Raw genomic sequence first — 22759 nt, forward strand, 5'->3', positions numbered from 1 at the left:
CTTTTTTTTTCTCAAACTGCCACCTTAAAAAGATGACCGGAGGATTCTGAATACTCGCCACCACCTCTCCTTGCCCCGAGCCCCTGTACCCAGCCCCTACGTACCAGGCTCCATGTATTGCCCTAACAATCTCCCCCCTCCCTGTCCCCGAACATGCCATTTTTTAAATAATTATTGAAGAATTTGCACTTTTTAAGTTTCTTAGGTTTGAAGTGGCTCAAAGGAGCTTGATGCTATTGTATATTTTTGTGCTAATCGCAATTTTTATTGTCGGAATATCCATGTTAATCTTAATCGTTTGATTTGGATGTTTGAAAGAGAACATTTGCAGGTTTTTAGGGTGTACCCACCTGGCATGGATAAGTCAGGCATTCCAGGAAAGTGGTTCTTTTCAGAACTTGTCTTTAAAGGGTTGGTTGACTACCTCAGTACAGAGGACTAAACTACCCGGCCTGTACTGTAAATAGGGAAACTATATTGATGAAAGCAGGGCTTGTTTTCATACAAAATATGCACAAGAGCAGCAGCGCAAAAAACGATGTACTTAATGTAATATAGTCATTTTAGCTGCAGCTCTGACACTGCAAACAGTCAAACTGGGCATGCAAAACAATCTCATATGATGAGTCTGAACAAGCCCTGCTTTTATCCTATTTTGAACTGAATTAGCCGCCTTGCTTCTTCAGAGTATGTAGTTACTGGTTGTATAGTTTTTCGGATAAAATGTTACTTTTGTAAAGGCTTCAACATCACAGGGGCATCCAACTGCCTTTGATTGAAAAAAAAAAAGCCCTGCAGTGTCCCTTTTGTGCCACTGTATTCCAGTGGATTTGTTTTATATTAATACCAATAAAGCATTTTTGAACAATGTCAGAATAATGTAAAACACCCATCAAAATGCGATTCTTCTCCAAATCATGTAAAATCTTGAATGATCCCTTCCCAGCTCCCAAGACAGCAACTGTGTAGTAGATCTTTCAAGTTCATCTTGATTGATGACTGAATTGCCATATTGCCCAGCCAGCGAGCATGTGTGCCTCTTGTTAGCTGCTATGATTTGGTGAGGGATCATAGTCACTTAGTGGTAGAAGGGATACTGCAGTGAATGATTTCTATTTCCAGGTATAGCAAAAAGGAAACTGTGCTATTCAATCCCCGGTTTTGTATACAGTTAACTCCCTCTTCAATAAAATCATTACATCCACCTTTTGAAAAAAAGATGTTAGCAATTTTAACTATTGTTGGTGGCCAACAACGTTTTTTGCATTCCTGCAAATAAATTGTTTTATACTGTAAAATGGAGGTGAGTGTAACTTATTTTTGTAATAAAGTTTTTGATTTCTATCTGTGTCGTACTGTTTGGATGACATCTTCCTGAGGAGCCAGTACTTGGCTGTTAATTGGCTGATCTTTGATGTCTGGAAAGCTCAGGTTTGGCATCTGTCTACATTGGAAAGAATGTTTTTGAATCTACATGTGCTTTTATTTTGTGTCTCATTTGAGTGATCTTTACTCCAAATACTGATGGATGTGAACTATCTGAAACTAAAATGACTAACTTCAGTATGAGGTAAACAAGAATAAGCTAATTGGGTGGGAAAAGGTATATCATTTCTATAGCTAACACTTTATATCAAAACGTCTAAAAGAACATAATACATGGTGAGATATTTGAACTAAGGAAGTATGACAACCTGCATTTGGAATTTACCTTTATGAAAAGATCTGTTCAAAGGGAATGCACTAAAGTTAGTAGTACTTCATCAAGGACAGTGACGCTATATCAGGTTTCAACAAGTCTGTTTGGTGTAATTTACAGAATGAAATTTAGGACGGTTTTGCCAGCTCACATTTTTAACATTTTACAAAGGTCAGTGTATCAGGTTTTGACATGTAACCAAACAAGCAGGCCCTTTATCTTCTCATGAGGACTTCTAAGAAGGCTCAGCTATATTGACCCCCATTTTCTGTTGCATAGTAGAGAGGGATTGAATGTTAATAATACAGTTTTGGCCTGAGTGTGTTATCCTAGTGGGGAGGGGTCCCAAGAAGAAAACGAATGGTGTAATTTGGCAAATACTTAATATAACCTATAAGACTGACTTTTCTGATCATAGGTTCTCTCTCTTTACTGTTATCTGTTCATCTACAGTAGAGACAGTCGTGTACTAAAGTAAATTATATCTGAAAACAAAAATCTTGGGCGGGGTAGAGTGGGTGGGGTTGGGTGTTTGGGGGTACATGGGGGAAGATTTCATCAAATGGGGGGCCTCCCCGTTATCCTATTAATGCCTTTAGCTCACCCTGCCTGTTATTATTTCCCTCTGTCTGTCCCTTTGGAAGGCGGCAGGAGCAGCAGGACCTCTCGGTTTCACCATAGCGCCCATCCTCAGGCAGGAGGAGTGTTGAATTTTATTTTGTTGAATTGTATTTAATTCATTTTACTTATTTATTGATTGTTTTAATTTGGGCACGTCTTTTTTGCACTTATTTAGGTTTATTACAAGGCTTGCCTCACTGATTTCGTGTACAGTATTTATTGCTGTCGCTGGTAGTGGGTATATGGGAAGTATAGGATAAGTATAGCGCATCGATATGGGGATATGTAGCCTACATGGTGATGCCCTTGTTTAATATGGCAGTAAGTGAATGTTGCATGTTGCTGCGGAGCGGGGCGGAGGTGACATCATGCGTCTCCAGCGCTGAAAACCAGCACGCACTGCTCCACAATGGAGAGAAATGACAGTTTGAGGACAGCGGCCATTAGCTGTACAGCAGTGGTAGACTTTTAGCAGGGTCCATACACGGATGATGTTGGATAATTGCCACTGATCCGGCTGGGGCTTGACAGCTGTATACGGGAAGGCTGCGTCGCCGATCCTGCGTTGATCCTACATGCAGGCAGCCTGCGTTTTTATTCTGTCAATTCATGATGGTGTCGCTGCTGGACTACATAAACTGTGAAAAAATGGCTCACAACATACGCCATACAGCACCACTTACGGTAAGTGCTGGAGTTGATGCCGGGTATACAATTATTGCACCATGCTGGTTATGTAAATATTATGAAATAGCACGAGATGACAAGATTTTGAGTTTATGCTGCTGTATGTCGCAGCTGCACGCCCTATATGTTTGAGAGACAGTCGCTCCATAATGCGTTCGTTATTTTACAGTAATATACATGTGCACTGACACTCAAAAGCCACTACAATGGGATGCATCCGAGCTTATCTGCAGAAAATAAGGCACAGGATGAAGCTGGAGCGGCTCAGAGAGCTGGGCCGCCAGTATCCAGTCTTCTGCTTCCTGCTGCTGCTCCTGCTGCTGTCCACCGTCCTGCTGAACAGGTGAGTGTCCTGTCCTGTCCCTCCATCAAGGCTGCTTCACCTGACACCTGTCCTGTAGTCATTTCGAGTGCTTATATCAGCTTCTTTCTTTCCGCATTTAGTCAACAGCAGCTTGATTTCCATGTTTTTACAGATATATCCACATTATCATGGTGTTCTGGTCCTTCCTGGCTGGAGTCGTCACTTTCTACTGCTCTCTGGGACCCGAGTCTTTGCTGCCCAACGTCTTGGTCTCCATCAAGCCAAAGATCAAGGTAGGTCAGAGGGCAAGGTTGGGTGACTGATTGAGTAAGCCTATCAGAAAATTGATGGATGGATTAACATGTAATGGGCGGATGAAAGAGTGTTATTGGATAGATGAGTTGATATTTAATTGACAGGTGATAGAAGTCCGCCAGTGGAAATATACTCCTGCAGTTGCAGCTAATGATGGGTATGGATCCCCATTATTCCTGTAGGACTAACTGTACAGGATGCAGCAGACACACACACACACACACACACACACACACTGGATCACTGAGTGTGTGTCTATCATGCTGTTCTGCTTTCTATCATTGGGTTTTCACTTAATCTACTTTAACACTCTCTTATCAGTTGTACCAGCAGGAGCTGTTTCCACTGGGCCATAGTTGTGCTGTTTGTGGAAAAATCAAGTGCAAAAGGCATAGGTGAGTTACCTGGCTGCGTTCAGTGCTGTGGTTAGGGTTAGGGTATTTGAATTTGCGTAAGGCTATTAAAAATTGGAGAACACAGATCAAGGAGCAAAGTGATTCGCCTGGAGGCAAAGAGCAAGGTAAACTGGCAAGACCAGTGTTAGATAGTTCTTTGGGTTAATAGAGAATATTCTATGTAAATCAGTCAGCCTTGATCTCATTAGGATCTGGTTTGTCAACATGCAACTGATATAATTTTTAGATACATCGCACAATTGATAATAATCACATGATGGCTTGTGTGATTGCTGTAAGTGCTCAATCCATTGTAAAAGCTGTTGGTAAGCTCGCATCTTGTTTACATATTTGGATCAGAGAACAGTACTTGATGTCACACTCCCCTCTAGTGGTCAAAAAATATCTTTGCATTTAATCTGTGTACTGTTGTAAAGATTTTTTCCACCCTATTTTATTGACAGACCGACTTTATTACTGGAAAACTATCAGCCATGGCTTGACCTGAAAGTTCCCTCTAAAGTGGATGCCTCCCTTTCAGAGGTAATGTATCGGCATGGAACAACATTATTTATTATCGTTATTAAATTTACTTTCTCTCTAATAGAATCTTTCTAATAGAATCAGATCATAAGCGCTTCCTGTTTTGTTTCAAGATTCTGGAGCTGGTTCTGGAAAACTTTGTGTATCCTTGGTATAGGTAAGATAATGCTCCTGTACTCTTTGCTAGCCTTAATACATAATGCAGTGATATTATACATTTTATGTGCTGACAGAAATTACTTTTACAATGTTTCTTTTGCAGAGACATCACAGATGACGAGGCATTTGTTGATGAGTTGAGAGTGACTTTGCGCTTCTTCGCAGCTGTGTTGGTCCGTCGAACCCAAAAGGTGACAAATTAATTATTTATACATACGTACATTTATACATACATACATTTTATTACACATAATTAAAGGCTTAGTCTGCTGATGGACCAAAAACATGAATGACTTTAAATTTATTATGTTTATTTCAGGTGGATGTGTCGTCCCTCATCACACAAAAGCTGCTTAAAGTTTCCATGAAGCACATTGAAATAATTAGCAAAGCGAGACAGAAAGGTATTGCTAATACGCATCGTCCAGAGTCTCCTCTCTTGTGAGCACAATTAAAAGAACAATTAAAACAAAGCAAACTCTTTGCTCTCTTGCTCTCCTCTGTAGTGAAGAACTCAGAGTTTCTCCAGCAAGCTGCCCTGGAGGAATACGGCCCTGATCTCCACGTGGCGCTCCGCAGTCGCAGAGACGAGCTCCTGTACCTCAGGAAGCTGACCGAGATGCTGTTCCCCTACATCCTGCCGCCCAAGGCTTCAGACTGCAGGTAACTCAGTGCAATAAAGGTCCTGCAACGTCCACTTATCTCACAAAACATCACAGCATCAACCAATGTACTTTGCTGTCCCCTAAGGAGAAAGCCTGACTCTGCTGACCCTATAGAAAGGTAGATAAAGGTTATTCTCTCCTCTTTCTTTCTCTTTCTGCTTCCTACTGCCTCATCTGTCCGCTCTTCTCAGATCTCTTACTCTGCTGATAAGAGAAGTCTTGGCTGGTTCTGTCTTCCTTCCCTCCATGGACTACTTGGCTGATCCTGTGAGTGTAGACACACTAAGGCCTGCTTTTCTGAACCCAAATCAAACGTAGTCCTGAACTGATATCACTGGACGCCCCCTGCTGATACAGTTTCTCAGTCCAAGACTACTCTTGATTTGTGTTTGGTAAACCAGGCCATGGATAGACTAGTTTACTGTGAGCATGCTAGTGGAAAACAAGGATTTGTTTTCAACTGTACTAGGACTAAATAATTACAATATATGACATGATTTTTGTGAACTTATTTACTGGTGTCTTTCAATTTCAGGACACAGTGAATCATTTGATTTTGATATTCATCGACAACTCCCCTGTAAGTAAATGCTGAACAGTGTATTGATGTTTACGGGAAACGTTGTACGCGTTCTGAGTATTTAAATAGCCTATGTTACTACAGAGTATATGTAATTCTTCAGAGTGAATAAGGGTGCCATGTTTTCTACCCATTTGTGTCCCTGCAGCCCGAGGAAGCCACGGAGCCAACCTCAACTTTGGTTCCTTTCCTGCAAAAGTACTCTGATCATCGGAATACAAAGGCCTCAGTAAGTACTTTCTCCCGTCCAGCAGAATGTACTAATATGTATTCGCAATATCATCGCTGTCTTAACTTCAGCTGAAGGATTACATGCTTCACTATGGGTTGGGAAAGTTCTATGACCCTTGGGTTTATGAAACTTTTTCAAAACCAATTTTATAAGCTGAAAAATGCATGATTCAAGCTAAAAACAAGGGTTGTTTTTTTTTTAGTTCCTGAAAAACAGACATTTTTCAGATACAAAAGTTTTCACCTGACAACAGCAATATGTAGGTTGAATGTATTGTAGATTCGGCCTTGCATCACATGCCTCACTCAACTTAACAAGAATTTGGAGGAACATATCGAGCATTGCCTTGGTCAGTTTCTATTTTCTCTCCCCTTTCTGTTCTCTCCCCTCATGTCTCTCTCTCTCTCCAACTTAATTTCCTCACTGCCCCCCCCCCCCCCCCCCCCACCAGGTGCTGAAGCTGGAGCTGAAGGAGATCAGGGAGCAGCAAGACCTGCTCTTTCGCTTCATGAACTTCCTGAAGCAGGAGGGAGCTGTCCATGTGCTCCAGTTCTGCCTCACAGTCGGTAAGTGTAGCCTGACAAATCCTTTCAGATGTCATTAAAAGACATATTTGCACAGAGTAGCCCACCTGTTGGCCAAACTCTGGCTAAGGTCTTATTCAGGATAAGTTGTTCACATGAGCCTTTGATACCTTGCGACTGAGGATCCCTGTTGCCATGAATAAACCAGTGAACAGAATATTCCTGTGATGTCCCGCCCACAGATAGAATAGTCCACTTGTTAAAAAAGTATGACAGAGCAGTAGGTTATTTCTAATACAGGGGAAATAATGATGATCCAAATAGTAATAGTAAGTACTGCTTGTAAACCAAAAATGAGTAAAAAGTGAGTAAGATGTTTCCATGCCACAGTAACCTGTTTAATACTGGGTTAAGTCAGTCATCTTAACCGGGTTTCTGATAATACGAGCATGAGCTTAACCGGTTTATTCTAGCCAAGTTATGATGTTTAAATGCATCGACCCAAAACCGGGTTAACAACGAAATTCTCCATGCATGTAAACAGCTAATTATTCTCTCTGTCACCATCTTGACAGTCAGAAATGAAAGAAAGGAGTTTAATTAATAATTAATAAAAAAAAATGTATTTCCCCCAAAAATCCTGTCCACCTTTGGTATGAAACAAGAAGCAAACAGAAAAATGATATAGTCATGGTTACCTCTTTTTTTTTTTGCACTTGCTTCGCACTTATGCACTGCTGCACTTCTTTTAAAATGTCGTATTTTACTTGATTTTATGCATTCTATGTACTCTATTTCTTAACTTTATTTTGTATTATTATTCAGTGGGTTTTATTTTCCATCTTATGTTATGCTCATTCTATGTCTATTTTCATGCATGTAATTTCTTTGTTGTAAAGCACTTTGAGCTGCATTTCTTGTATGAAAGGTGCTATACAAATAAAGTTTATTATTACCACAGTTATGCAGTCTTGTTGTTTCTTAGATAGGGGATTTGATTTGTCTTTTTTAACTTCTCAGAGGAATTCAACGATAAGATACTCTGCCCGGAGCTGTCCGACTCAGAGAAGATGATGCTTCATGAGGAGGTGAAGAAGATCTACGAGACCTACTGTTTGGGTTTGGACGAGAGCGTCGACAAGATCCGCTTCGACCCCTTCATAGTGGAAGAAATACGCAATAGTACGTAAAAGGGATCTTGAAGAAGCACACAGTCCACTGCTGTGGCACCAGCCAATAAATACTTAATTGACCTATTAGAATTAGAACATTTATCACAGAAATAGAGTCCTTCTCAACTCTAAATTTTCTTTGGTTTTTGTTTGCATGTGTTTGGTTCTATTCTTTTTGTTAACTTATATGTTTAAAAAGTTTTTGCATAAAATGGTATGATCAAATTGTGTTTTGTGCTCTGCTCCCCAGTCGCTGAAGGCCCGTATCCGGAGGTGGTGAAGCTACAGACCATGAGGTGTTTGTTTGAGGCCTATGAGCACGTCTGTCCCTCCTGGAGAATGTTTTCACCCCCATGTTCTGTCACAGCGATGAGGTTAGCATCTGTACTCAGCAACAAATCACTCAGCTCACTGTCAACTGGCTTGACAAGATTTGCCTGAGGCACATCTCAAATTATTAATCACCTCTTTTCCCTTATTGGCATTTCTCTGGAATGCTCTGCATTTGAAATACAATCCCTTAACATTTTGGTTGTTTTGGCATAAAAGACTTAATATCTTCTGTCATTTTGAAAGGATTTGTTTGGTATTAGAAATATGGTAATAATGCATTATCCGCCTAATATGGCCCATCATTAGATCTTCGCTATACTTATCAATTGTCTTCTTAGATATAACAAGACTGTATGGGATAAATGCTGGATTGAGGGCTGATTGGAATTCAGCGGCTCTCTTTCCCTGTTCTCTTCCGATCTTTCTGCCACCAACCGCTACCGACCGTGTCATCAATACCAGACACACAACTGGCCAATGGGCTCACGCTGGCATCGTGCCAAGCTGCCAAGCCGAATTTCACCCCTCACAGGCTCTCTCATTGAATACAGCTGGGCGGCTCAGTAAACAGCCATTGTCCACTGCGAGCCACTGCCCTGCATGAATAATGTGTCTGGAAACGAATAATATTCCAGATAGCTTTGTTTCTTAGAATCGATGTGTAATTTTCTTAGAATTGATGTGTAATAAACAAGGCCGACTTGCGCCTTTGTGTCGGCTCTGAATTTAAACGTATATCCCATCACCGCTCCTTCCCCCTGTCCCAAATGAAACCGTGTTATTATGATTATTGGTACAGCGCTGCTCTATAATATTGATTATATAGCAGTAGTTACATAGGGAGGGTGTGATTGCATTAAAACACCTTCACACTGAGTGCAGATTATTTCCTCTTTCCATGTCCTTCTCCAGTACTTCCGGCAGCTTCTGCGAGGGGCCGAGTCCCCTGCCAGGAACTCCAAGATGAGCAGGTAGGTGTCACTCTGCCGCTTGTGTGTGTATGTGTGTGTGTGTGTGTGTTTCTGTTCACCTAACAACAGAAAGGATTGCCTGTAATGTTCACCTGTGATGTTGATTGATTAGTTAGCTGACAGAAGGCACAGATCAGCTTTGTTAGTCTCTTTTAAAGTCACAAAAAGCAGAAAAAAAAAACTCAGAATGCCCTACTGGGTAGTTGATTTTGAATCAGAAAATCAGTTGTGGTGTTTACACCCACGTGAAACTCAAGCTGCTCTGTGCTTTCTGAAATTCATTGATACTTTTGTTTTCCCTGTTTGTTTAGTTGACGTATTTGTTAATTGTTCACAAATCTCTGTATCCCAATGGCCACTGCGATGTAAAGTCAGAATATAGTATGTGCCAGCTGCCTCAAATATACATGTAAATTCACTTTCAGCTCTGTCTTAATTCAGTCCCAAAAGTTAAGCAAAGCTGTATTTAACAGTAAAAAACATAGATTTAAAAAAGAAATTGTGCAGTATAATGAAAGCTTTCATTGAACTGAAAGTGAATTGATCAGAGCCAGGTGTCACCTGCTGTGTTTTTATCGCGGGGTGTGGTGTCTCTGTGGCCATGGGGCCCTGCCACTAACTCCTTGTGCATATTGTTCCAGAAATAGCCTCAGTTTGGATGACATTCGGTGAGTATATGGCATCAGTGTGGTGATCAGAACAGTGGCTGGCTGGGCAGTACTGCTGCACGCAAGATAAAAAAGAAACTATATTCTTGCCTGACTGTGGTCCACAGAGGAAGATATACTGCCTTTTTAACAAATTCACAAGTCCCTGCTGCAACCCGGGGTTCAATTCTACGTGCACTGTGTGATTGATAATATAATTTTACTGTTAAATATTTGTTCTATTTTGTATTAGTGCTATGAATGCAGGCTCTTGAGAAGATTGACCTTATTAGAATATGTTAATCAACTTTAAGTAAGAGTCATGCAGCTCACCAGACATAACATGCATTGTAAAAAGGCTTAGGTTTTATTTGTAATGATTCTCCTGGTTTGATTTTTTTCGAAATTGGGTTTTCTCACCTCAAGAATTACAGAATTATTTTCTGAAGATTGTTCACCAGGAACTCAAAAGGTGCTTTAGGCCAGGTGTTGGTTGGTTTAATGTTGTTTTTCTTTCATCTGATTGAAAGAACGACCTTGTTATGAAGGCAGTGATCATAGCAGCATGAGTTTTGCCACTCAAAGGAGGAAGAAGAGATAGTAGAGAATGGCTCTCTTACTGGCACTCCATTCATGAACACTGACCAACCACAAGCCTCATTGGCTTACTCCCTCCATGTCTGTTATTCACTAACTCCCCTCCACTCTGCCCGTTTGTCCGCCCGTCATTCCATCCATGTATCACCTCCATGGACTGTGCTTTGTCTGTGACTGTCTGTCCACTCTGATCCTGCCACCACCATCCTGCCTGCCCTGATATGATCCACGGTCCTGTCCCTCCTTTGCCCGCGGGGGGCGTGACCCCGTCCTGCTCATAGCTCCTGGGACTGGAGCCCCGAGTCCCCGTCCTCCCTGTTCACCGCCTCTGGCAGCTCTTCACCTGCATCTTTTAACTCCCTCCATGCCCAGTCCACGTTCACAACTTTCCCATATGGCTCGCTAACCCACCGCCACTCATCACCGAAGTAAGTCAGGGTCCATCATTGGTCTGTTACAGGTCGCTCGGTGTGATGTCATGTCGTCCACTTTCCCCACATGACCCCCAGTCCCGGCCAGCCGCCTGCATGGTGGGACCAATGCATGGGACCCTGTTTTTCTGTATTTGTCACATGTCGTTCCTCCTACTCTTTGGTATTGTATAGGTAATAAACATGCCTGTGCTCTTTTTTTTTTTTTTCCCACAATGCATTGACTTTGTGGTGTTACGTTTCTGAATGAGATTGTATGTCTTGTGTATCGGGTATATCACCATGTGCCATATGGTGACTTTTATTTCACTTTTATCTGACAGGCAGTCACACAGAACACCTGTGATATTGTGTGGCTTTGCTGATTGGCTGGTTACTGATCACATTCAATGTATGTGATCACTGAAAGTTGAGTTTAAAGTCTTCCGCCACCAGTCTCACTTTGTGATCCCCATGAAAGCAGACATTGTAATATCTGTTCATGAAATCGCTGCTCACTGTGCGCTGTGTTCGCTTTTGACCCTGCAAGCCAGGCATTTCTCTGTGAAATGGCTGTGAATTGAATATTTTGGCTCGGGTTTGGCTACCTTGGCTTATCTCCCCATGCATACTCGCGATACCTGGCTGCAGCGCCTTGCTCCCTCCCTCCCTTCCTTTCCTTCGACCCTTCCTTCCTTCCTTCCCTGTCACCTCTCCCAATCTGCATGCGCTGTGCCGAAGCCATGCGCCGCGCCTCCGTCACGCGCTCAGTCTGATAACTTCTCCCTCTGGCCTGCAGGAACACGTCGAAAAGGGGCGAGTCCTTTGGGATCAGCCGCATTGGCAGTAAGATCAAAGGAGTGTTCAAGAGCACCACCATGGAGGGAGCCATGCTGCCATCCTACGGGCTGGTAGAGGGAGAGGATGATATGGTGAGACTGATCTACACACATCCCATACCCATTCAAATCTAGTGTCGCAGAACCTCCCTCCACCGATAAAACTATCTGCTCCGACTTGCAATCCAAAGTGATTCATGTTACATCTCTGACAAGTTGTATGCAATATGTCAGAAATTTGACAACAGACCATAGGTGGAGAACTAACATTTTGCTTATGCACTTATACCACCAAGGTTATAGGGTTTAAGTGACAAAGATGGTGATGACTGTTGTTAGTTCCAGTTTTGGGGAAGCTATAATATAGTTTTTCAAGATATCAGTTACTTCACATTGGAAGAAATTGAATAACAGCAGAGCTACCCTCAAGAAGTAATTTAGAAAAAGTAGTTAAAACTGCTTTCCAAAAAATGCCCCTATTTACATCTGCAATGTCATTTAATACAAAATGCAAGAATACCACTGATAAGGATGAACAAAAATGTTATGTTTAAAATGAAATTAAGTGCAAGGATTGTCCACTGTGTTGATAATGCCCACACTCCGATAGCTGATAACTAGACTCTGGATGTAAACACAAACCAAATAACGCTGGCTGTCTGGGTTCATCAGAGGAAGAAGTGCAACAAACTTTCTGTTGGATATAATGTCATCATTCCTACATTTTCACTTGGTTATGCACCCAAACTAAACAACCCAAGTTGGGTTTTTCACAAAAAATCAAAGGAATGTTAACTTTTTGTTGTATAACTTGAAATAAATAAATAGAAAGTACTTTGTAACTTCTGACCAGTACAACGTTGACAGTTAAAGTAAATAAGAATAACCATAAATAAGAGGGTGAAAATGAAATTCCCTTCTTTTATAGCCAAAAATAGTTGGTAGCTGCAGTAGTTTACAACACCTCAAAAGGACAAAAAAGTAACTACTTCAAACCTGATCCTGATGAAATTTGAATTTCGTTAGACTACCACCAAGCTACTGCAAAAAGCAGTTAAACTGTCAGTTTCACAACATGTAGTGAAACTGCTCCTTACCACACGGTGGCATAGCTGAGTAAGGAAAGGAAAGCCGCTCTGGTGTCCATTTCACCAAACCTGTCTTCCATGTGTTTCCTGCAGAGCAGCTCCAGAATCTGCATGTTGGTGACATCACAGGTTTGAGTCTTAGATCTCTGCTTTCTGGCACTGAAAGAGTTTTTCATGATCGCAGAAAGTGATTGTGCTGCTCTGAAGCTTGGGAATTATGTGCTATTTAAAGTGAGTCACATTTTCCCTTAAGGTAGAAGTATTTGCTATGAAAACACAATGCAGGCTCGTATAAAAATGGTTTGGTATTTGATTTGGTTGAGGAAACTAAAATTCTGGTGTGTCGTATTTGTACAGTGCTGATCTGAAGACTTCTACTTTTTCCTTTGTAGCTGCCTATTGGGCAGGGGCTGAACTGGCAGAACAGACTATGTGTATAGAAACCATGACTGGTCTTCAACAGCTGGCCCAGGAAAACAGTGCAGTTAGTTAGGTGGATGTCAGCAAATATTTCGTTAATTGCGCATCCTGTACTGACTATAAGCGGCGGTGCTATGTTTTCTTTTGCATTTCCCGTATTTGTTGCTGAGTCTCAGCGGACCTTTTCCAAAAGTTAATGTCCTTCTTGGTCCTTTACATGAACTTTGATGGGGGAAGGCCTATTTGTTGAGCAAGTTACAATGTGAACATAGACACAGATGAGACAGATCGCTGGTGCCGCTCCGACTTGTGGAAAACACATGAATTGTAATTCAGTTCTATTCATTATATTTTACCTGCAGTGTTTTGCATGTGTTTGACCCATTTCTCTAGGAAATGCTTACCATAAACTTAACCTCTCTCTCTCTCTCTCTCTCTCTCTCTCTCTCTCTTTGCTTTCCTCTCTCAAAGGTGGAGGAGGCCATAATGGTACTGGAGGATGACTCCCCTATGGAGGCGGCCTCCACCCCCAGCACCCCCCGCAACCTGTCTGCCTGGAACATCACCATCCCTTACATCGACTTCTATGACGACGATGTGAAGAGGGAGAGGATTCCCGTGTTCTGTATTGATGTGGAGCGCAATGACCGGAAGGCAGGTGAGGCCGAGGTGGTTTCGCTTACTCTCGTGTGACTGAGGTCATTCTGCCTTGAAGTATCTGAAAGAGAAAGGACATTCTTCTTGCACTAGAAGTATGTTTGACCAATCAAAGGTAGAACATGTTACATTCAGTTCCTATTCACAGATGCATTTAAAGCTACACTCCGTCCACCCCTAATTGAGACCCTGTAGATTCGTCCTATTTGCCCAAATGGCATTCAATGACAAGATATAGAAAATACAAACTGTCTCCTAAACAGAAGCGAGCGAGTGCTGAACTCACCAACATTAGATCTTTTTCCTCTCTCGTCTCTTTAGTTTCCTTTGGTATAAAGCATCACAGACCGGCCAGGCTGGTAAATATTATTGTGCTGAAGTTCAAATTACCCTTCACTGCCACTTGGAGCCGCCGATGTGTGATGTGGCCTAGTGCTGCTTTAAAAATGTACCATTTACTGTTAGATTACATTCATAAATAGTATACCGTTGTCATTTGCCTTACTGATCTTGATGTATTTAATATACAAAAGGTCATTGCAGAACCTCTTATGATATGTTTGCCCTGTGTTTGTCTGTCTGCAGTGGGGCATGAGACTGAGCATTGGTCTGTGTACAGAAGATACCTGGAGTTCTACGTTCTTGAATCAAAGCTCACTGAGTTTCATGGTAGGTTATCTATTTTCTGCAAAAATATTGCTTCAGTTTGCATTGGGTGGCCACTGCGCAGTTCCATTGTATTTCATCATCTCTTTTGGGGCGCAAGTGAACCTCAGCCTTAGGGGTTCAAGAAGTTTCATCGCTGTGTTGCATCGTTTAGGGACTGATATGGCAGCGACATTACAGTGGGGACACACATAGCTTGCCCTTTTATTGTTTTCCCAGACCCTTATTTCTGTAAAATGTAACACCTTCCCTAGGCTCGTTCCCAGACGCGCAGCTGCCTTCCAAGAGAATCATCGGACCAAAGAATTACGAGTTCCTAACATCCAAACGGGAGGAGTTCCAGGAATACCTTCAGGTAGAGATGTTGGGGAGAACAGAGGAAGTTCACTTCACTCACTTGCTTGTTAATTGTATTTGACAGGCATGCTGCCTGTCGATCGATGTGTCTGTAAATGAGCCAGAATTCAACAAGAAGCCTTATACTTCTGTCTATCAAATGTTCCTGTGCAGAGAGGTGAAAATAATTTGAACATACAACTGTGACTGCTGTCTCTCTAAGATGAAAATGAAAGCAGTGACCCTCATTCATCAAGCAAATGTATGAGGCAATCTGATTTTAAAATGACCGCGTGCCAATTTCCCACCAAACATTGGTATTCATCAATTCGACCGGGAAATAAGCCTCATGTCTACTGTGAATGTGAGTAGAATAAGTTGGAGAGATGAACAAGCAGTTCAATAATGTAAGCGGCATGTTATAGAGCTACAGAATAGAAAAATAAGCCTCCTTGCACCGGTGCAAACAGTGTTTTTGCAGTTTTCATTAGCTAAATCAATTTGTTTGTATTAATAGGATCAGAGAGCCTAATTTTAGTTTCAGCTCTGTTGCAGGTAGAGTGCAGCACAAATGGAGAAAGAGTACATTCCACAAAAATCATATACAGCTTATGTTTGACGGGTCGTGTCAAATGTGTCTGACTCTTGTTCAAGAATGTTAGAAAGTGAATTTCAAGTATTTGGATGAGAATTATGTTTTGGCTCTGTACTCTCAATCCTCTGAATGTGAAAAGACACAATGCTATGAAGTTAAAGTGCGGACTGACAGCTGTTCATTTCCCTTATTTGTACTTTTTCTAAATGTCATAATGAACTATAGTCCTTTTTTTGTACTAATTCATCGATACACACCTTCTTTCACACACTTTCTTTCTTCTGCCATCCATGCCAGATTTCTATATGGGGGCTCACCCTAACAAAGGACAGTTACATCAGATCCTGTGTACTGGTTCAATAGTCACCCAATTTCAGGTCAACAAAAACATTTGAACACCACTGTCTTGATCCCAGCTCCTTAGATAACCTGAGAACACCTTAATCAGACTACATACCAGCCCACTTGAGATCTCCCAGTATGGAAAAACTCAAACATAATCAGTGTAATTTGTATCTGTCTCCCTTGCAGAAACTTCTGCAGCACCCTGAGCTGAGCAACAGCCAGCTGCTGGCTGACTTTCTGTCCCCTCACAGTATGGAGTCTCAGTTCCTGGACAAGATGTTGCCCGATGTCAACCTAGGTACAGCATGGGGCCGATTCTGGCTAAATGGGATGTAGAGTATGTGACAAGGCCAGGTATTTGTGTCTCTAATGAAGGGATAATGTGACAGAACATGAATCACTATGATAAATATGATAAATTATTTATGTTTCACAGGGAAAATCATTAAGTCAGTGCCCAGCAAACTGATAAAAGAGGTAAGTAATGCAAGTGTGTGTGTGCGTGTGTGTGTGTGTGTGTGTGTGTGTGTGTGTGTGTGTGTGTAGGAGGGACTCTGTAGAATGTTTTCCATCCCTCAATCTAATCTTTTCATGATAAGAATGTTTTCCATCACATCACTACAGATGCAAGCAGTCACTTTTGTTCGTCTCAGATCATTAACAGTCCATTAAACATTTATTTTTTTTTTATGACTAATGCAACATTTTATGAGAGAAATGATACTTTCACTGTAACTTATACTGTGCCCTTTTCCCTCCTTAGAAAGGGCAGCATCTGGAGCCTTTCATCCAGTCCTTCTTCAACTCTTGTGAATCTCCCAAACCCAAACCCAGCCGGCCTGAGCTTACTATTCTGAGCCCCACCTCAGAAAATGATAAAAAGGTTGGGAATTCAACTTTCCCCCCTATCCTACCCTCTCTACTCCCACTTCTTCGCTCCCTTTCACACGCCCACTTAAGTAGTCCCAAACCCCAAAGAAAATGTTTGAATGTAGTAGAGTACAGTTTGAGTCCCTCCTAACACTCAGGGTTTTTTGATTGCATACACTGGAAGGTTCCCACTTTCTGGTCCTACAATCCAAACTAATGTAGTCATGGATCAAGCATTACGGGTTAGTGTTTTAGGGAAGGTTGGAAGTACCGCACCAGGCAAAATCATTAACAATGAAATAGCATCAATAGTGCAAATTTGTAGTATGCATCTGCCAAGAGTTACAGCCCACATCCCTCTCACTCTAGGAACTCTATCTGTTAATGTTATTATGTCTCTGTGTTAATGTCAAAGTTACAGTCAATTTGTCTGAATTGTAGTCCTCCGGTCCAGCTGTGTTGCAATAAAGGGACTTGAACTGGAACTCTTAAGAACAAAAGAGAGCCAAAAAGAAGAAGGAGGCAGCTTCCCAGCCAATGGTGATCTGTATAGTGTTAGACACGTGGCCTTTGGGAGAGAGTGAGGACTGAATGCAGATGGCATATCAAGTCACGCTACACACTATTTTAAGTTACAATTTGGAAATCCTGCTTCCCGATGAGAGCTCTTGTCAATGTCAAACACTTTCTGTAACAAACTAGGTCACCAAACGTTGGACCTTCTATTTCTAAAAGTAGCTCACAAAATCTGTAATTGTAATATGGCCTGACATGGTCCTGAGATGACTTTCTGACCCTCTTTTTTTTTTTGGCCCCAAAAGCCTCATTGAGCATTTAACTTGACAACAGGCTGGAGGCTGAATTACTGAGATTACGAAAGCTTTCACAAGTGTATACCTGCTTAACACACATTTAGCACATTTTGGCTGATTTAAATATAAACCTCCCAACAGCAAAATAACAGCTTAATCTAAAAACTATAACAAATGTGTCAGTACCTGAAAATGCAGGGGGCCATAGGCACTAAACCACTTGTCATATAATTTCAATAAATATGATAGTCTTTTATTAAACATTTTATTTTTAGATTGTAAACATTTTGTAGCTGAAAACATTAAATCACACACACAAATCTCACGCTAGTGCTTACTTCAGCTGAGCTTCATCAGTCACCCAGAATGGAAGAAGTTCTTGAAATATAATAACACAGTCTTTGTTTTAACTGGTTTCCACTCGTAAAACAAATGATATCCCATTCTCCCAGCTCTTCAACGACCTCTTCAGAAACAACGCCAACCGGTCAGAGATGGCCGAGAAGAGACACAATCAGAACTACTTCATGGAAATGATCACAGTTGACGGGGTGTATGACTACTTAATGTATCTGGGTAAGTGAGGTCTCCTTGAGCTTGTTTGAAATAGTAATCTACTCATCACAATTTATTGTTTAACACATTTTTAATTATTTATTTCATTCCATCTGTCCGCTGGAGCAGATCCCATCGTTCTTTCAGACCACCTAGAATATTGCAAATATGGTCTTTAGCTCGCAGTATTATCTCTTCCTCCTCTTCATCTCTCTCTCTCTGTATCTCTTTTCTTCTTCATGGCTGCCAGGTCGGGTGGTCTTCCACATCCCTGACTGGCTGCACCACCTGCTGATGGGCGGAAGGATCCTGTTCAAGAATACGTTGGAGGCCTACACAGACTACTACCTGCAGTACAAACTGAACCAGGTGGTGCAGGAGCATCGGTTGGTCTCGCTCATCACCCTGCTTAGAGGTATAATCAGACAATAATTCATATAATCATATTGTCTGAACCAGGTGGTGCAGGAGCATCGGCTGGTCTCACTCATCACCTTGCTTAGAGGTATAATCAGACAATAATTCAGATAATCATATTGTCTGAAAAAGAACATTAAGCAAGAAAGTAAAACAGTGTGATGGTGATAAAGTTACAAAATGTATATAACTTTAGCAGTAGCAGAAGATCTGTTAAAGTACAGAAAGTAATACAGGATTTTTTTTGTCTGGAAATTTTTTGTCTGGAAATTTTTTATCGTTTGTTCTTTTCAAACGCTACTGTATGCAAATTGGAGGAGCCTTTGCCTGTTATACAGAGATCTTAAAATTCACATTTAAGCGATATGTTAAACAGGTTCATTAAATGACGTGACATGATGTGTGTATTCTTTGTATTAGATGCAGTTTTCTGTGAGAGCAGCCAGCCACGCTCTGCCCAAGACAAACAGAGGAGGGCAAAAAAGACATTTGAGGAAATGATGCGCTATATTCCAGGTATCCATTTAATTCTTCCAGGTATTGTTTTGGTAACTAGGATTTCTAGGATCCATGCATCCCAGAAGAGATCATTACTGCCCTCATTAGACAGCAATACAAGGATAAACTTGTATATATAGATGAATATGGATGAAACAGATAAAAGAACATAGCCTAAATATATGTGCTTTTGTCTGTTTTATCCATATTGATTCATATTTATAAGTTTATCTATTAATTACTGTCTGGTGTGGGCAGCATGACTTCTTCTGGGACATTTTGAATCTTAGAAATGTACGGTCTGCTGCTTCCAAATAAATGTAATGTAGCATGCTCAGTTGAAAAAAAAAAAAAGAGCATGTTAAAATAGTGTTTTTCTTGACATTCACACTGTGCCAGGCTCATAGTTACACTCTGTGGTTAAAAATAATGTGAGCAGGACAGCAGCTTACTGCAGACATTCTCACTTACATCACATGTGAAAACGATTACACGCCTTGTCAAGTGTTGGCTACAAATTCATAAGCTATTTATCATTAGATTTCTTGGGGAAATGCATCGGAGAAGAGGCCAAGTATGAAGGAGTGCGTCTGCTCTTCGATGGACTGCAACAGCCAGTTCTCAACAAACAGGTAAATGCACACACACACACACACACACACACACACACACACACACACAGCTTGCAGGCAAAAACACATCACAGGATTCCTCTGCATGTTTGAGCTTCATTGTTGGACTACTTATTGTGTCAAGACTTAAGATGACAGTATTGTCCTGAGGAAAGGTTGTTACATCGGTATGTAACATTACATACATATCAAACACAGTCTGACATACCAGAAAATCCATGTGGATTGGAGTGTCACATTTCCCTCCAACTCAGAAGTTTATTAGTTTTTGAAATATGCTTGTTGATCTACACATATTACACTTTCATCTAAAGATCGATGGTCTTGACACTTTTCATCTTCTCCCTGCATTTGTCTTCCTCAGCTGACGTACGTGCTTTTGGATATCGCTATTCAAGAACTTTTTCCTGAGCTAAACAAGGTAAACACACACTCTAAAGGGAGTGCACAATCCAGCTGATCTTAAAATGAATGTACAGTCACTCTCCCACAAAATATGGTGTTTATTAATTTGATCTTGATCATATCTGTGACATCATTCTCATGTCTGGTGAATGTGTGTACACTGTTGTTTTCTGCATGTTATAGACAGGCACAATAGCCCAGCATGCATTATTTATTACAACCTGCTCCTGCAGTCTGTTTGCTACAATTTGAATCATGATGTCTGACAAATCATAACCTACAGAAATGAAGAGTGGAAATATTCCAGACTAATTACTCCAAACAAATAAAGCTACCATTATTTTCTTTCAATCACTGCATGTCCTTTAGGAGGATATAGTAAGGGAGGTGCACATCTTGTTGCAATGGTTTGAGAAAGGAGAAGTCTAGATGAATACTGAGCAGCACTTAACATCTCTAATCAAAGAATTATGCAAATAAGCCTTCATGACTCCATTTAGGTGATTGGAAGTCTACATCCAACATGTATATTCATTTGAGGATAAACTGCCTGTCTGTTTGGTGCTTTCATAAATATGCCTTCCATGTTGGATCCTACACCCAAATTGACGCTATAGTAATGTTTTATAAATCAAAACTGACAAGTTTCTTAATGTCACCTCACATACATTTGTGATAATTCTCATAATGGCTTCATAAATGAGGGTCTCATTCTGTGTAGAATAAGTTACTGTCTTAGCATTTCATTTCACGCTTTCTTGGCTAAACCCAACGGCAGTTTCAGTTTGTTCAGAGGTGGAAAAGGTCTAAGGTGAGAGGAAAACATACAGTAAGTAATGCAGGATGTCAAAATCCCACATAGTCACAATGCTTTATGAAATAGCTTGTGTTGCATCTTACACTCATGTTAAAGTGTATTTAGCCAAGTTCAGCATTGAATATTTAGACATGGGAAAAGTCGAAAAGCTGGACTAAGATGCCTTTGAAAGTTGGACTGTATCTGACAGCATCGTCATCTTTGGCAAAGCTAGCTGAGCCAAGATCAGCTAGTTTTACATTACTTCATGCGGAAAATTGTCAGAAAAATACCAGGAGGCGTTCCACTAATCCATACAAAAGCTTATGTGTTCAGGCTCCCACATGTTTTAGCTGTAGGTCGTCCTGTTTCTTTACCTAACCGAATGTCTCTCTTTGTGGCTGGAGGTGTCTTTGAAATATTAAGAGGTGACAAGCTCGTCTTGCAGGCAAACACACCTTCATGTGGTTTTTGAGGATTCTCAGCAAAAGCACAGGCCAAAGGATTCCTTGTGTTTTCATGCCCTAGTAACTTCTCTCAATGTGGTACTGACTCTGTATGTAGACTCTGCTGTATAACGCAGTGCTTATCAGATAATGGGACAACAACCGAAGATATCATGATGTGTTATATCAATACTCCTGATACACTGCAAATTCTTGTGTATTTTTAGGCCAGGTGTTATGGTGCATAATGATATATTATCCTCTCTCTCCTATGAGTCATGCATGGATTTTACGCATAGCCCTAAGGTGTTATATTCATATTTGTTTTATATTTAAATCTTCAAAATAAGATAAGGCTATTAAACACACTGAAGAATTAGTACCTCTGCCATGACATATTAACTGTAGGTTTTCTGGGGGTTAAAATATTGCCAGCAAACAAAAAAGAACACCCATGTTAACACTTTTTTGTTTGTTTCCTCAGCAGGTGCAGAAGGAGACCTCTGTGATGGCTCCATGGATGTAAAAGTCAACAGTATAAAGGACAAGAGCTAACGTCCTGGTCAGGCGTTAACTAGGCCTTTACCTACTGCAGAGACACTTGCTGGTCCGGTTACCTGAACCTAACAGGTTGAGTTCATGTACAGCGCCCCTCCAGGCCTGGACACCAGTCGATAGCAAGAACAGAAGACACAGGCTTTATGGCTTCTCCTGCTGTATGTGCAATTTACTGTGTAAAATAAAGACAGTTTCAATGCTGCACTGACAGTGTTTCTTCTGTGATCAATCTTATTGTAAATGACAATTCGTATCTGTGTTACTGAGGAGTGTTGGATGCAGCTGGGGAAACAATGTGGTCACAGACTGTAAACCACATGGTGAGAAAACTGCTTAAGGAGAACTGTCTTCTTTACTACTTGTAACACATTTGGCTTGAAATGTTGCCACTATGGAATTAGTTTGTTTACATTTTTTTTCTTTGTAAGCTATGTGGCAACTTTGTTTTATACTAAAAATGTGGACGGAACATACTCAAATTTAGTAAGGTAATAAAATATGAATTTATACAAAAAATCCAGTCCAGCATGTTATTGTCAGCACAGTCACAGTGTCCTGCACTTTCTTTCCCTTTGACAGAGTATGACAGCCGAAGCTACATCCTCCCATCCAAGTAATAACCAGGCCCGAACCTGCTTAGCTTCCGAGATCTGACGCGCACAGGTTGGTGTGGCGGTAAGCCCGAAGCTACATCCTGATAGTGACGTTTAAGCGTGGGATCTTCCTGATAATTGTTATACCAGTAATCAAGAAATAACCAAAGGCAGATGTATAAATTCTTTGTCTTTGACGGAGAGCTTGGAGCCTCAGCTGGTTTCCATTCATAGCTACTGATTGAGAGTAAACTCCTCCTCACTACACAGTGAAGTATTAACCACACACACTGTCTTGCATGTCAAACATTCATCAAATGATACTTTGTGGCTTCCTCTAGATTCAATGTCTTCTTCTTGGTGTAGGAGATGTGTCC

General features: G+C 41.0%; 1 protein-coding gene across 1 annotated transcript; it reads left to right on the forward strand.

Moving 5' to 3' along the window:
* The first annotated feature begins 2829 nt into the window (after positions 1 to 2829).
* Positions 2830 to 22257, forward strand: LOC139647764 (sorting nexin-14-like). Its single transcript, XM_071523734.1, is given in 31 exon segments — positions 2830 to 3004; positions 3177 to 3350; positions 3484 to 3604; positions 3948 to 4021; positions 4486 to 4564; positions 4678 to 4721; positions 4827 to 4914; positions 5043 to 5127; positions 5230 to 5386; positions 5580 to 5655; positions 5924 to 5968; positions 6117 to 6197; positions 6652 to 6766; positions 7745 to 7906; positions 8147 to 8215; positions 8218 to 8270; positions 9142 to 9200; positions 9842 to 9868; positions 11654 to 11786; positions 13673 to 13859; positions 14444 to 14527; positions 14779 to 14879; positions 15987 to 16098; positions 16237 to 16277; positions 16564 to 16683; positions 17935 to 18058; positions 18288 to 18452; positions 18875 to 18970; positions 19493 to 19584; positions 19949 to 20005; positions 21716 to 22257. Coding segments are annotated over 30 exon segments (2826 nt in total). The 5' UTR covers positions 2830 to 3004; positions 3177 to 3213; the 3' UTR covers positions 21758 to 22257.
* Positions 22258 to 22759: the final 502 nt, after the last annotated feature.

The sequence above is a fragment of the Centroberyx affinis genome, unplaced genomic scaffold, assembly GCF_046629955.1.
Source record: "Centroberyx affinis isolate AG114_WGS23_722 - 3 ecotype Tasmania unplaced genomic scaffold, CSIRO-AGI_Caff_v1 ptg001111l_1, whole genome shotgun sequence".
Taxonomy (NCBI): Eukaryota; Metazoa; Chordata; class Actinopteri; order Beryciformes; family Berycidae; genus Centroberyx; species Centroberyx affinis.